Source organism: Natrix helvetica (assembly GCF_964273705.1).
Source record: "Natrix helvetica genome assembly, chromosome: 5".
Classification (NCBI taxonomy): domain Eukaryota; kingdom Metazoa; phylum Chordata; class Lepidosauria; order Squamata; family Natricidae; genus Natrix; species Natrix helvetica.
The window spans coordinates 4,905,783-4,920,166 of NC_138551.1; the positions used below are offsets into that span (position 1 = coordinate 4,905,783).

At 48.3% G+C, this 14,384-nt stretch overlaps 1 protein-coding gene across 1 annotated transcript in view; it reads right to left on the reverse strand.

Annotated features, from left to right (window-relative positions):
• LOC309393623 (solute carrier family 12 member 9-like) overlaps positions 1 to 14,384 on the reverse strand; it is a 134,948-nt gene that overhangs the window by 88,177 nt on the left and 32,387 nt on the right. The window contains exons 4-7 of the mRNA XM_081956038.1: positions 13,499 to 13,801; positions 12,750 to 12,857; positions 12,539 to 12,650; positions 3,401 to 3,558 (exon numbers count right to left, since the gene is read on the reverse strand). Coding sequence (XP_081812164.1) covers positions 3,401 to 3,558; positions 12,539 to 12,650; positions 12,750 to 12,857; positions 13,499 to 13,801 — 681 coding nt within the window. The remainder of the gene's footprint in view (positions 1 to 3,400; positions 3,559 to 12,538; positions 12,651 to 12,749; positions 12,858 to 13,498; positions 13,802 to 14,384) is intronic.

Consider the following 14,384-nt stretch of genomic DNA (forward strand, 5'->3'; position numbering starts at 1 on the left):
GGGACAAGGAATGGGAGCTCACTCCGTTACGCAGCGCTAGGGATTCGAACTGCCTTTCTGATCGACAAGCTCAGCATCTTAGCCACTGAGCCGCCACGTCCCATTTTAACCCCATCCACCCCATTTAAGTAGAGGCCCCCAAATGTGGAGCCCATTTTCCTGATGCACAAAGCCCAAGTTCCTATTTCTTGGGTGCCCCAGAGAAAGCTTTTATACTTATCAAAGGAGGGTTTTTTGGTCATTTCTGCCTGACAATTCTGTGACTTTATTAACTCTTTGTTTTTTTATTGTGATGGGAAAACAAAGAGACAATGGATATGTTCTTTATTACGGTGCATTTATATTCCGGCAAACTTCAAGCGGACTTTGTTAGGTCTGAAGGGCAGAAATTTTATTTATTAAAACTGTAATTCCACCCTCTCTCTGGGTAGCCATGCGATGTGCAGATTTCTTGGCTTTTCCGAACACCGTTCTTGGGCATACCTCGCCTGCCTTCCTGGCCATTTGCTAGAAAAATATATGTTCCTGGTGTTTCCAGAGAAGTCCAAAATCCTCACTAGGGCAATGCTTTATTAGGGTCAATCCAGACATCATAAAATAATGAGTAAAGAAATTCTCTAACTGCAGCTGGAGATATTGCTACGGCCGCCGAAATAAAGCAGAGAGAGAGAGAGATTTGTGCTGGGGAAAATGCTCAAAGAGGTGTATATGTTTCTTTCTTTTTGGGAAAAAAATTATATATGGCAGGCTTATGAAGGAGATCAGTTTCATCCACTACTGGGCAGGCTAGAAATGGTTTTCCTCAACTAATGTTCCAATTCTTCTTTCCACTCATAAAGTAAAAGAAAATAAAACTTCCTTGGGGTTGAGCTCAACAGCAGAGGCATGGGGAGTTTTCATACGGCACAAATTGGATGGCCTTGACTTCTTTTTGCGGTGATTCATTCAACTTCTCCGCTGCTCGTAACCGTGGCTTTCTGAGTGGTGCCCCATCCATCAACTCGCCTGGCCAGGCCTAGCTTTTTCAAGAGGAGCCCTGGCTGCCTGAGTGAATCGTCGCTCATCCAAACTCCACGTTATTCTTTTAGTCAGAAACCCCATCTCACGCATCACGGATCAATCACAACTGGGCAGGGGTGAAATTCAGCAGGTTCTGACAGGTTCTGGAGAACCGGTAGCGGAAATTTTGAGTAGTTCGGAGAACCAGCAAATGCCACCTCTGGCTGGCCCCCGAGTGGGCTGGGAATGGCGATTTTGCAGTATCCTTCCCCCAAGAATGGGGCAGGAATGGAGATTTTGCAGTATCCTTCCCCTGGAGTGGGGTGGAAATGGGGATTTTGCAGTATCCTTCCCCCAGGAATGGGGCAGGAATGGAGATTTTGCAGTATCCTTCCCCTGGGAATGGCGATTTTGCAGTATCCTCCCCCTGGGAATGGGGTTTTACAGTATCCTCCCCCTGAAGTGGGGAGGGAATGGAGATTTGGCAATATCCTTCCCCTGGGAATGGAGATTTTACAGTATCCTCCCCCTGGGAATGGAGATTTTGCAGTATCCTTCCCCTGGAGTGGGGTGGAAATGGGGATTTTGCAGTATCCTTCCCCCAGGAATGGGGCAGGAATGGAGATTTTGCAGTATCCTTCCCCTGGGAATGGCAATTTTGCAGTATCCTCCCCCTGGAGTGGGGAGGAAATGGAGATTTTGCAGTATCCTCCCCCTGGGAATGGAGATTTTGCACTATCCTTCCCCTGGAGTGGGGTGGAAATGGGGATTTTGCAGTATCCTTCCCCCAGGAATGGGGCAGGAATGGAGATTTTACAGTATCCTTCCCCTGGGAATGGCGATTTTGCAGTATCCTCCCCCTGGGAATGGGGATTTTACAGTATCCTCCCCCTGGGAATGGGGATTTTGCAGTATCCTTTCCCTGGGAATGGAGATTTTGCAGTATCCTCCCCCTGGGAATGGAGATTTTGCAGTATCCTCCCCCTGGGAATGGGGATTTTGCAGTATCCTTTCCCTGCCACGCCTACCAAGCCACGCCCTCAGAACCGGTAGTAAAAAAAATTGAATTTCACCACTGCAACCTGGGCCATGTGCTGTTGGTGGCAACATTTCTCACTGGGTTCATGCGTTGTGGCTTGCTGTGAACATACCACTCCCCCCCCCACACACACAATTATTTATTTATTTATTTATTTACTGTATGACATTGAAGACATGGACAGAAGCAGTAAAGACTTATAGAAAGTAAAAATGTAGAGAAAGAACATAATAGAATAATACACAAAAGCTGGAGATAGGGGGTCAATTTTGTACGGTACAAGAAATTCAAGAAGTAAATACAGGTAGTCCTCGACTTACAACCATTCGTTTAGTGACCATCTGAAGTTACGAAGGCACTGAGTAATGGGAATTACGACCATTTTTCATATTTCAAAGGTTTCAGCATCCCATGGTCATGTGATCAAAATCCAGATGCTTGGCAACCGACTCATATTTACGACGGTTTGCAGTGTCCGGGGGTCATGTGATCCCCTTTTGTGACCTTCTAACAAGCAAAAGTAGCACAGCAGTTCCAAGAAGGCTCCATCCCCCATTTGCACCACTCGGGGGACTCTGAGGACACAGAAAAAACCTCCAAGTGGCCTCAACGACCCTCTAAAAAGGATGCAAATGACTAACTTTGTCTGCAAGGAGTATCAATCCTTCCATTCCCCACCATCCACTCAGAGCTGAAGAAGCTTCGTGGATGAGAAGCGAAACCTCTTCAAAGAAAAACCAGAAAGTTCTGTTGCCTCTTGAAAAAAAAACACCTTTGGGAATTTGGCCTACTGATTCCACAACACTTACGATGTGATGGAGTCCCAAGCTTTCTTGAGTGACAAAAGGCTGCTTTTCTAGAGCAGGGGTCTCCAAACCTGGCAACTTTAAGACTTGAGGACTTTAACTCCCAGAATCCCTCAGCCAGACTCCAAACCTGGCAACTTTAAGACTTGAGGACTTCAACTCCCAGAATTCCCTAGTCAGCCTCCAAGGCTGGCAATTTTAAGACTTGAGGACTTTAACTCCCAGAATCCCTCAGCCAGACTCCAAACCTGTCAACTTTAAGACTTGCGGACTTCAACTCCCAGAATTCCCCAGTCAGCCTCTAAGGCTGGCAATTTTAAGACTTGAGGACTTTAACTCCCAGAATCCCTCAGCCAGACTCCAAACCTGGCAACTTTAAGACTTGCAGACTTCAACTCCCAGAATTCCTCAACCGGCCTCCAAGCCTGACAAACTGTAAGACTTGCGGACTTCAACTCCCAGAATTCCTCAGCCAGCATGGCTGGCTGAGGAATTCTGGGTGTTGAAGTCCGCAAGTCTTCAAGTTGCCTTGCTATGTTCTTCTCTGGTTACTCACCGAAGAGGTCATCTTTGGCCAAAGCGTAAAGGATCCGTGAGGCCCCGATGAGGTTGCTCATGGCGGCTGAGAGAGTGGAACAGTAGACCCCGATGATGACAAACGGGGGCCAGACGTTGATGTCCTTCAAAAAGCTGTAGTCCCGCTGGAGAAGAAACCTAGAGAAAGAAGAAGGTAGGTAGAAGAACATTGTGTGATGAAATCACCTAGGCAACACCTGATTATGATAATGTCCATAATCTTGAAGTGATTACAGTATATTTGAGGCATAAGTCCCTGGGTTTGCAAAAACCAGGGCCATCAGTTTAAAAAAAATATCTCTGCCAAGATACTACAGGTAGTTGTTGTGGCCCGCCAGCAGCCAATGGATTCGGACAGTGAGGAGGTTGGGGAGGAAGATGGGCCAGTCCTGGAGTCTGGGGAAGGCTCGGAGGAGGGCTCTGTGTCGGAGGCAGAGAGGGGGCCAGGGCCGTCTGACAGTTATCAGCTGCCTTCGGAGTCAGAGATCAGTGAGGCAGAAGAACAGCTGGAGCCTGTTCCCAGTGTGCGCATGTGCAGAGTTGCCAGACGAAGGGAATAACTAAGGAACAAGGGACGACTTGGGAGTAAGGCCACAGGTGGATGATGAATGGCCCCTCCCAGAGGAAATAAAAGAGGAGCAAAAGGGGAGTGGAGTTTGTAGAAGACAATTAGTTCACTTAATTGGTTCGTGACTCTCCGAGGCTCCTTGGACCAATCGTCACGAGATTGTGATTGTGAATTCTAATCCCACTTTTGGCATGAAAGCCAGCTGGGTGACTTTGGGCTGATCACCAGGAGACTGTGAGTTCTAGTTCTGCCTTAGGTGTCGAAGTTGGCTGGGTGACTTTGGGCTGATCCCTTTCCGTCAGTGTTGTTGTGGGGAAAATATGTATTAGGTATGTCCTCAATAAATTACTTATTACAAAGTAATAAAGGAGGTATAAAACATCTAATAAATAAATAAACAGCAACTCAACCCAGTTGGTGAAAAAACTGGGAAGAAACTTTTTGTATCCTTCAAAGAGCGCCTTAATTCCGCTCATTATAAAATGGGTCGCTATTTTGGCAATTTCCAATATTCCCTATTTATTCCCAATTCCAGCCTTAAAGAGACTTTATAGGTAGTCCTTGACTTACAAACATTCGTTTAGTAGCCAATCAAACCTATCATGGAACTGAAAAAGTGACTTATGACTTGTTTTTCACCCTTACAACTGTTGCAGAGTCCCCATGGTCACATGATCAAAATTCAGACTCTTGGCAACTGACGTATTTATGACGGTTGCAATGTCCTGGGATCATTTGATCCCTTTTTCTGACTGTCTGACAAGCAAAATCAATGGGGAAGCCTGATTCCTTTAACCATTTTGTCACTAACTTGTCAACTGTGGTGATTCACTTAACAACTGTGGCCAGAAAGGTCGTAAAAATGGAACAAAACTCGCTTAACTGTCATCCTCAGCAACGGAAATTAGAGGTTCAATTGAGGTCGTAAATCAAGAACCGCCTGCAGGGGTGGCATCCTATCGGTTTAACAACCGGTTCGCTGAGCGCACGCTTAAACTTGAGCGAGCTTTGCTCACGCGCGGCTGTGACATGCCTGACGCGCGCTGGGCGCGCAGTTCACAGGAAAACAGCTGAGGTGCGGCAAATCCACTCTGCCGCGTCGATCAGCTGGGCTGAAAAACAAGGAAATAAAGGTGAGTATAATCCAGGGGTGGGCAGCCGGTCACACCTGAAGGTCAGAGCGAACCAGTTCGCTCGGAGCTACCGGTTCACCCGAACCGGGCCGAATCGGGTGAAATCCCACCCCTAACCGCCTGTATTGAAATCTTGCTTTCTGGCCTTGTCCTCTTCCAGGGCCTGCGGGCTTTGTCACATTGTCACACCTGCAGAAGAAGGTATCACCACCACCACAACGGCAGCCGTCTCTACACCTTCCCCGTGGTCGAAAAAGCCTGCCAAATCAATCCTGGATCACTTTGTAATCACTTCCCTCATTTTACGAGACAGCAGCTGATGGAAACGCCGGCGAGTCAAAAAAGCCAGACGGGCAAAATTCAATAAAGCAACTAAAAAGAGAAGATACCTAACTTTTGCTAACACATCAAACTATACAAATGGTTGGGATGTAATTGGATTTTAACAAGAGGCAGTGAGCAGGTGGGAGATAAATTTGCACGGGCTATCAAAGCTGCTGTCTTTTTGGCAATTAATACCTAATTAGCCTTAAAACTGATCACCTCACTGGGAAGTGCAGGGGATTGGATAGTTTGGGGCTTCAGGGACCATTCTGGACGTTTGGGGACCAGACAGCGGCCTTCTGTCTTCTCTGAACAGGTGGATGGAGAGGCTGCAGAACTCCTGCCTGGAAACCATGAGCCTCAGAGGACATTTGTGATAGGTTCTGCAGCCTTTAAGTACTCATGGTCCATGCTGGGAGATCGCCTTTGGGCCGCAGCCCTGCCATTTGAATGTGGGGCCTAGAGCACGGTTTCTCAACCTCAGCAGCTTAATCCCAGGGTGGTAAGGCCGCATTTGGAATATGGCATCCAGGTTTGGTGGCCATGATATAAAAAAGATGCCGAGACTCTAGAACCGTGATGGCGAGCCTATGGTACGTGCGCCACGCAGAGCCATTTCTGAGGGCACACAAGCTTTCCTGTCAGTTCCAGCATGTGCATGATTTTGGGCCTTTTTTTGCCCTCCAGAGGCTTCAGGAGGCTTCCCTGAAGCCTCCGGAGGGCGAAAAACAGCCCAGTGAGCAAACCGGAAGTTCGGGAACGGGCTTCCGGTTTGCGTGTTGGGCTGTTTTTCTCTTTCCGGAAGCTTCAGCGAAGCCTCCGGAGGGTGAAAAAAGGGGCTGTTTTCGCCCTCCTCAGGCTCCTAGAAGCCTCTGGAGCCCGGAGAGGGTGAAAAATGGACCCACGAGGCCCACCGGAGGTCAGAAAACGGGCCGTTTCTGGTCCCCAGAGGGCCTCCGGGAAGAGGCGGGGGCAGCCATTTTCACCCACCCCGGGATCTTAAAAAGCCCTGCGCACATGCGTGTGGCAGCGGGTGGGGAGCATTAAATTATGGCGGTGGGCACCCGGACTCAAACTGATCCGAACCAGCTGAGTCCGACCCCTGATTAAGGAGCTGGAAACTGAAAAATATAAAGAGCAGTTACTGGAATTGGGTAGGTCTTGTTTAATGAAAAGAAGAACAAGGGGTGACATGATAGCAGTCTTCCAATATCTCAGGGGTTGCCCCAAAGAAGAGGGAGTCAAACTATTCTCCAAAGCACCTGAGGACAGGACAAGAAGCAATGGAATGAAACTAATCAAGGAGAGGCGCAACCTAGAGCTAAGGAGGAATTCCTGACAGTGAGAACAATTTATCAATGAACAACTTGCCTTCAGAAGTTGTAAATGCTCCAACACTGGAGGTGTTTAAGAAGAGACTGGACAGTTTACTTCTCAGTGCAGCAGACTACTTTCTTAAGTTTCTGTTTCAATTCTCTGCACAGACTCAGATCTGTTTAAGCTCCCATTGGCTGACCTTGTTGTTGCTATGCCTATTCATTGTCTGACCTTGTTCCCATGTCTCTCCCAATTATGAATATTCTAACAACAACTATAGTGATTTGCTTAACCACCATGACAAAAAGGGGGTAATGGCTGGCTGGGGAATTTTAGGAGTAGAGATCCTTGTGCTTTTGAATCGAATTGAAGTCCACAAATCTTCATAAATTCCCAAGGTTGAGAAATACCGCGAGAAACTTGGAAGCACACCTGATCTTTGAAATCAGCTCCTGCTGATGTGAGGCTGAAAGAGGAACAAAGGGGCAGCCAAGGGGCCTATTAAGCATTTCAGAGTGGGGGGAGGGAGAAATGGCCAAGTCGGGGGAGTGGGTAGGTGGGTTGCGCAAGATGTCAGGCACCCGTTTGTGAGCGGTCCTGTCCCCTGTCATTACGAGCAATGGCCATGCATTAAGGTATTAGAACATGACAGCTATAATTCTAGCCAATTCCTGCTGGCTGGCCCAGCCTCGCACGATTTATAGCAGCACTTTGCAGAGCAGAAAATTAACAAGCCATGCGCTCCGAGAACAAGGCAGGCAGGCGTGCTCTCCCCCCCCATACCCCCACCCAGGCATGTATACACACACACATACACACAGAGGGAGGGAGAGAGAAAGAGAGAGACGCAAGCACATTTTATCCAAAGTCTGATTTGTAGATTGGCATGCGCAAAAAAAACAAAAACCATAATCTTTTATCCAAATCCTGTTTTGCAAAACTCCCCTGGATTGGAGATGTGGAACCCAGTTTGGACCAGTTCAGGCGAACCGGTAGCGGCGACCTGCAGGTAGCGTGGGGACGCTCACCCGCCCCATCGCTATGCCGTCCTATTTAGCCACGTTTCCTAAGCCGCGTGTAGGCGCGCAAGCCAAGCGGGTGAGCAAAGCGTATGCGTGGAAGGCACGCGTACATGCTCACATGTTTCGGTTTGCGGCAAACCGGTGGTACAATTATGTGAAACCCACTCCTCTCTCCTTAAGGCACCCCTCCCATGGGATTCTGCCCCAAGGAAAGGCCAGGGGTGCATTTTTCTGGATGTCTGGGACGTGCAAATGTGTTAGAACATGTGTGTGTGTGGGGGGGTCCATGTGTAGAACAGAACAGAGCTAGGAGGGCCCTTGGAGATTTTCTAGTCCAACCCCTTGCTCAAGCAGGAGATCTTATACCGTTCTAGACCTTTGGCCAGTCTCTTCTTAAAAGTCTCTAGTGATGAGGACCCACAACTTCACACTTAGGAAGTTTCTCCTTAATTCCACATTGCTTCTCCGCTTGACTGGTTTCCACCCATTGCTTCTTCTCCTGCCTTCAGGTACTACAGAGAATAGGTTGGCCTCCCTTGTTTATGGCAACCCCTGAGATATTGGAAGACTGCTATCATGTCTCCCCTGGTTCTTCTTTTCTCTAGACTAGCCATACCCAACTCCTGCAACCGATCTTCATATTCTTTTGTCCCCAGGCCCTGAATCAACTTAGTTGTGTATTATTTTACAATTGACTAAACTGTTTATGATTGATTAACATTGGGATGCTTGGCAACTGACTCCTATATGGAGGAAAATAGAACAGAGCTGAGAGGGACCTTGGAGGTTTTCTAGTCCAGCCCCCTGCTCAAGCAGGAGGCCCTATGCCGGTGATGGTGAACCGATACGGTGCAACGGGGCACGGTGTCCACCACATGAAAGCGCAAAGCACATGCGCACACATGCGCATGCATCCTTACCTCCTGCGACGCCTCCGCAACACTCCAGCTGGCGCCATACGCTCCATGCGCATGCGTGGAAATGCCGAAGAGCTCAAATACCAGTAAGGAGCGCAGACGGGTGGGCCCTCCAGAGCACCGTACCACAACGGTACCTGGTGCTTCTGGCAGGCACCAGTACACCCGTACCAGGATGTACCGGTTGTAACCCACCACTGTCGAGAACCTATGGCACGTGTGCCAGAGGTGGCCCACAGAGCCCTCTCTAGGGGCATGCGCACCATCACCATCTGCTCTTCCGGGTTCTATCACACACATGTGCACCGGACAACTGTGCCGGTGTGCATGTGTGCGGCAGCCATCTGCTCTTCTGGGTTCCAGTGTGCACATGTGCCAGACCAGGGGTGAGTTCCTGTCAGTTCTAAGCTCTTCTATAGAAGAGGTTCCACAAATCTACAGTGCTGTTTAGAACCGGTTCCAGCTCCCTCCCCCCGCCCGTCCGCACATCATCAAGATGAAGAGCGAGAGGAGGAATTCTGGGAGTTGAAGTCCACAAGTCTTAAAGCTGTCAGGTTTGAACACCCCTGGGGTTTTGTTTCTAAAGGGTTAGGGGTGCAAGGGTCTTGTAACTTGACAGCTTTAAGACTTGCGTGCTTCAAATGCCAGTTTCTGAGCCAACATTTTGGTTCCTAAGCAAGAGTGTTGTTAAGTGAGTTTCACCACATTTTACAAGTTGGCCATGCCCACCCGGTCACATGGCTGGCAAGCCACTCCCACAAAGCAGGCCACACCTACAGAAGAGGTTCTAAAAAAATTTGAAATCAGCCACTGTGCCAGACACTTGGTCTTTACACAAAGACCAGCTGGGTGGCGTGCATGCATGCACCGGAACCCAGAAGAGAGCAGCTGGGCAGTACATATGTGCGATGGACCAGCTGTTCGGTGCGCATGCACGTGACGGAACCCGGAAGAGCCGATGGCAGCAGCGCACATGCACATTGGCCAGCTGCTCTCGTCCAGGTTCTGGCACTCTGGCACGTCGTACAACGAGGGCAAAACCTATTTAACAAATGGCTCACCCAGCCCCAGGAATTTTGGGTTCAATTGTGGCCGTTAAATTAAAGGCTACCTCTACTTGTATTAGGTTGGGTGCCTAATAAAAGGATGCAACTGAATTGACCTGACTATCACAGTGCAAAGCTACACAACCAGGTTTGACTGGTGATGAAAGCAAGCAATCATCATCCTCATTTAATGACCCCATAATCCCTTGTGAGGTAGAGTCTCGGCAACTGAATGGAGCTAGCAGAGTGTTCCCTGGCCAGATGCCCTTCCTGTCACCAATGCGGAGTTTTATTCAGCAGATATGTGCCCAGAGAGAGAAATATCTGCCTCTACCTAGGATCGAACTCACAGCCTCCTGATTGTGAGGTGAGAGCTCCACCTCTAGGCCAACACACCACTCTGATTAAAGCAAGCAATGTCTGTCCCCAATTCCCAACTCATCCACAATGTCCATTTCAGGAAAAGTCTGCAAATTCTCCACATGCTTCCTCTGTCTTAAATCTTTCTCTTCAGTGTTTCCTAACCGTCACCATTTTAAGACGTGTGGATTTTGTCAGGGTATTGCAGCAGTCAGAGACGCTGACAAAATCTTATTTTTTAAAATAAATACATATATTTTATGTCAATGTATACAGCGAACTAGTTGGTGAGGCAAACAGGAGCACCATGAGGTAAATCACAGAGCACAAAAGAAAAAAGGCAGGAAAAAAGGGAAACTCCTACTCCGCACCCCCAGCAACCAATCACAGCGCAGATTGCCTCAAGCAGGAGTCAGCCGCCTCCAATCAATCAACCACAACTGTGTGTTCTGGCTCACTTGCACACTCCTTCACAATTCCAGCTACTAAATTTAAATATCATCACCCAACAGTTTGGGTTGTGTTAAGATATTTGTTTAAGGGTTTCTTGAACAACAGTGGACGTATATGGGTAGTCCTTGACTAGACTTGGTCAAGGTTAATGGTCAGGGAAATTGCACAGCAGGTGTCCAAATGAAGTCAGAGATGCTGACACGAACTGGTAAATAAATATATTTAACATCTATATTTACAAGACAAGATAGTCAGGCATACAGGAGCATCATGAGGTAAATCGCAAATAGAGCACACAGAAGAAAAAAGGCGGGAAAAAAGGGAAACTCCCCCTCTGCACCCACAGCAACCAATCACAGCGCAGATTGCCTCATGCGGCAACCAGCCGCCTCCAATCAACCACCACTGTGTTCTTGGCTCACTTGCACAATCCTCCACTATTCCAGCTACTAAATTTAAATATTTTAACAGATTTCGACTCCCAGAATACCCCAGCCACCATGCGGTATTCTGGGAGTTGAAGTCCACATATCATAAAATGAGTACATTTGGAAAATGCGGATCTAAGACCAGAAAACTCCTTTACCCAACCTCTGAATTTCAGAGTCGATTCCAACACTGGAAAACCTCTGAACTCGGCTGATAAAAGGCAGGCGGATTAGAACTGGATTATTCATTTGCGCAAGCCAATTGAAGGACGCAGCATGGGGCATTTTATACCAAGAGACCTGATTTGATGGGACTCAGGCTAAGCAATTGGATTTCCAAAGGAAACAAGAGTGGCTGTTTTCATGCCAAAAGGGAAGGGAGGCAACAGGGGGATAAGAGAAAAAGGAGCAGCATGGCGCAAGGATCAATTTCAGGCAGCTGAATGGACGATTCTATCTTTTGATCTGAAAAGAAGGAAGGAAGGAAGGAAGGAAGGAAGGAAGGAAGGAAGGAAGGAAGGAAGGAGGGAGGGAGGGAGGGAGGGAGGGAGGGAAAGAGAGAAAAAGAAAAGAGGAAAAAAGGGAGGGAGGGAGAGAAAGAAAGAAAGGGGGAGGGAGGCAAGGAAGGAAAAAAAGAGGGAGGGAGGGAAAGAGAGAGAGAGGGAGGGAGGGATGAAAGAAAGAAAGGGGAGAGAGAGAGAAAAAAGAAAGAAAAAGAAAGAAAAGGAGGGGGATGAAAGAAAGAAGGAAAGAAAGAAAGGAGGGAGGGAGGGAAAGTGAGAGAAAAAGGAAAGAAGAGGGGAGGGAGAGAAAAAAAGAAAGAAAGAAGAGGGACGGAGGGAAGGAAGAAGGAGGGAGGGAAAGAGAAAGAGAGAGGGAGGGAGGGATGAAAGAAAGGGAAGAGGGAGAGAAAAAAGAAAGAAAAAGAAAGAAAAGGAGGGGGATGAAAGAAAGAAAGAAAGAAAGAAAGAAAGAAAGAAAGAAAGAAAGAAAGAAAGAAAGAAAGAAAGGAGGGAGGGAGGGAAAGTGAGAGAAAAAGGAAAGAAAGGAGGGAGGGAGAGAAAAAAAGAAAGAAAGAAGAGGGACGGAGGGAAGGAAGAAGGAAGGAGGGAAAGAGAAAGAGAGAAAAGAGGGAGGGATGAAAGAAAGAAAGAGGTGAGGGAGAGAAAGAGAGAAAAAGAAAGAGAGAAAGAAAGGGAGGGAAAGTGAGAGAAAAGGAAAGAAGGGCGGGAAGGAAAGAAAGAAAGAAAGAAAGAAAGGGAAGGAAGGAAGGAAAGAAGGGAGGGAAGGAGAGAAAGAAAGAAAGGGACGGAAGGAAGGAAGCTTTCTCAACCTCAGCAACTTTAAGAAACGTGGAAGCGCATGCTGGATGGGGAATTCTGGGAGTTGAAGTCCACGACACTTAAGAATTGCTGAGCCTGAGAAACCTTGATTAGAGGATTTCTTCCTCACAGGATTGCTCTGTGTGTGTGTGTGTGTGTGTGTGTGTGTGTGTGTGTGTGTGTGTGTGTAGGAGAGGTGCGCCCCCTGGTGGGCGATCCACCACCTACCTGTCGCAGGTGCAGCTCAGGAGAACCGCCAACAAATTGTAGACAACGTAGGTGAAAATCACAGCCATGATGGTGCCCCGAGGAATGGAGTAGCTGGGCCGCTTGAGGTCGCCTGGAACAGCGAGAAGAGACGCTGGTCAAGAAAAAATCCCAACGAACAGGAGGGGACCTCGACCTTCTTCCCTGCCAGCCCGGGTGGACTCCCACGCACCTGACATGTTTGACCCCGCCATGATTCCCGTGCAACCGTTGAACATGACGGCAAAGACAGTGCTGAAGCTCATCAGCCGGCCGGTTGTGTAATCGACACTATAGTCGGCTGCAAAAGGACAGTGTAAAGCACAATTGTCAGCATGCTGGGTTTGCACAACAAGGATGAAAAAAAAAAAAAACAGGGTGGCCTCCCTAAAAAAACAATTCTTCCTCATTTAATGACCGCGGAGCTGTTCTGTCAGATGTAGAGGACACCCCCCCCACCCCCGCAAGATGATCCCTTGTCTCTATAATTGTCACCCCAAATTTAATTTTGCACAGTCGGTTGTACACATAGAGGTAGTCCTCGACTTATACGACCACAACTGAGCCCAACATTTCCCATGCTAAGCGAGACGTCGCTTAAGTGAGTTTGGCCACCTTTCTTGTGAAGTGAATTGCTGCAGTTGCTAAGTTAGTAACGTGGTTGTTAAGTGATTTTGCTTGTCAGGAGGTCGCAAGAGGCAATCACATGACTGCAACCGTCATAAATAGGAACCTGATGCCAAGGGTCTGAATTTTGATCACGTGACCGTGGGGAATGATGCAACGGTCGTAAGTATGAAAAGGGTCATAAGCTGCCGATGTAACTTTCAAAGGCCGCTAAACGAACGGTTGTACGGCTGTGCGGGTAGTCCTCAACTTACAACCATTCAACCGTTGCATTCAAGTCAAGGCCAAGGGATCCAGAAAAGTCCCCCAACCCACCATGCAGATTATCCAGGAGGGTGCTGAGTTTGAATCCAGTGAATGATGCATTGGAGAGTTCGGTGCGGTTGCCGTCCCTGATGGCGGGAAGCCCCACAACCCGGACGCCCACGATGAAGAAGCTGATGCAGACGGTGCCCAGCACCACCATGACGATGAGGAAGATGAGGAAGGTGGCCTTCGCGTAGATGCCGGCACCCACAAGGCAGACCAGGAGGCACAGGAACAGAAGAACCGTGGCGTATAAGAGGTCAAACCAGTAACCGCGGGGCAGGACCTGTGTGGCTGTCCCAATAGTCCCCTCTGCATAAAAATTGTGAAAATGGTGTTAGAAGAGAATAGAATAGAACTGGAAGGGACCTTGGGAGGTCTTCTAGTCCAGCCCCCTGCTCAAGCAGGATACCCTATGCAATTTCAGACAAATGACTGTCCAGTCTCTTCTTGAAAACCTCCAGTGAAGGAGCATCCACAATTTCTCAACACAAGCCCTTCCTTCCTTCCTTCCTTCCTTCCTTCCTTCCTTCCTTCCTTCCATCCATCCATCCATCCATCCTTCTGTCTGCCATGTATCTTATTTACCTGTCTCAGAATCATAGAATCACATGGTAGGAAGGGACCTTGGGAGTCTTCTTGTATACCCCTGCCAACAAAAGTGCGTCTAGTCAAGGCTTTGGTTTTCCCACTTGCAATGGATGGCTGTGAAGGTTGGACCATAGGGAAGGCTGAGCGCCAAAGAATGGAGGCCTATGAACTCTGGTGCTGGAGAAGACTCCTGCATTGAGTCCCTTGGACTGCAAGGCCATCCAACCGGTCAGTCCTGGAGGAGATCCACCCTGACTGCTCTTTAGAAGGCCAGGTCCTGAAGAGGAAACTCAAATGCTTTGGC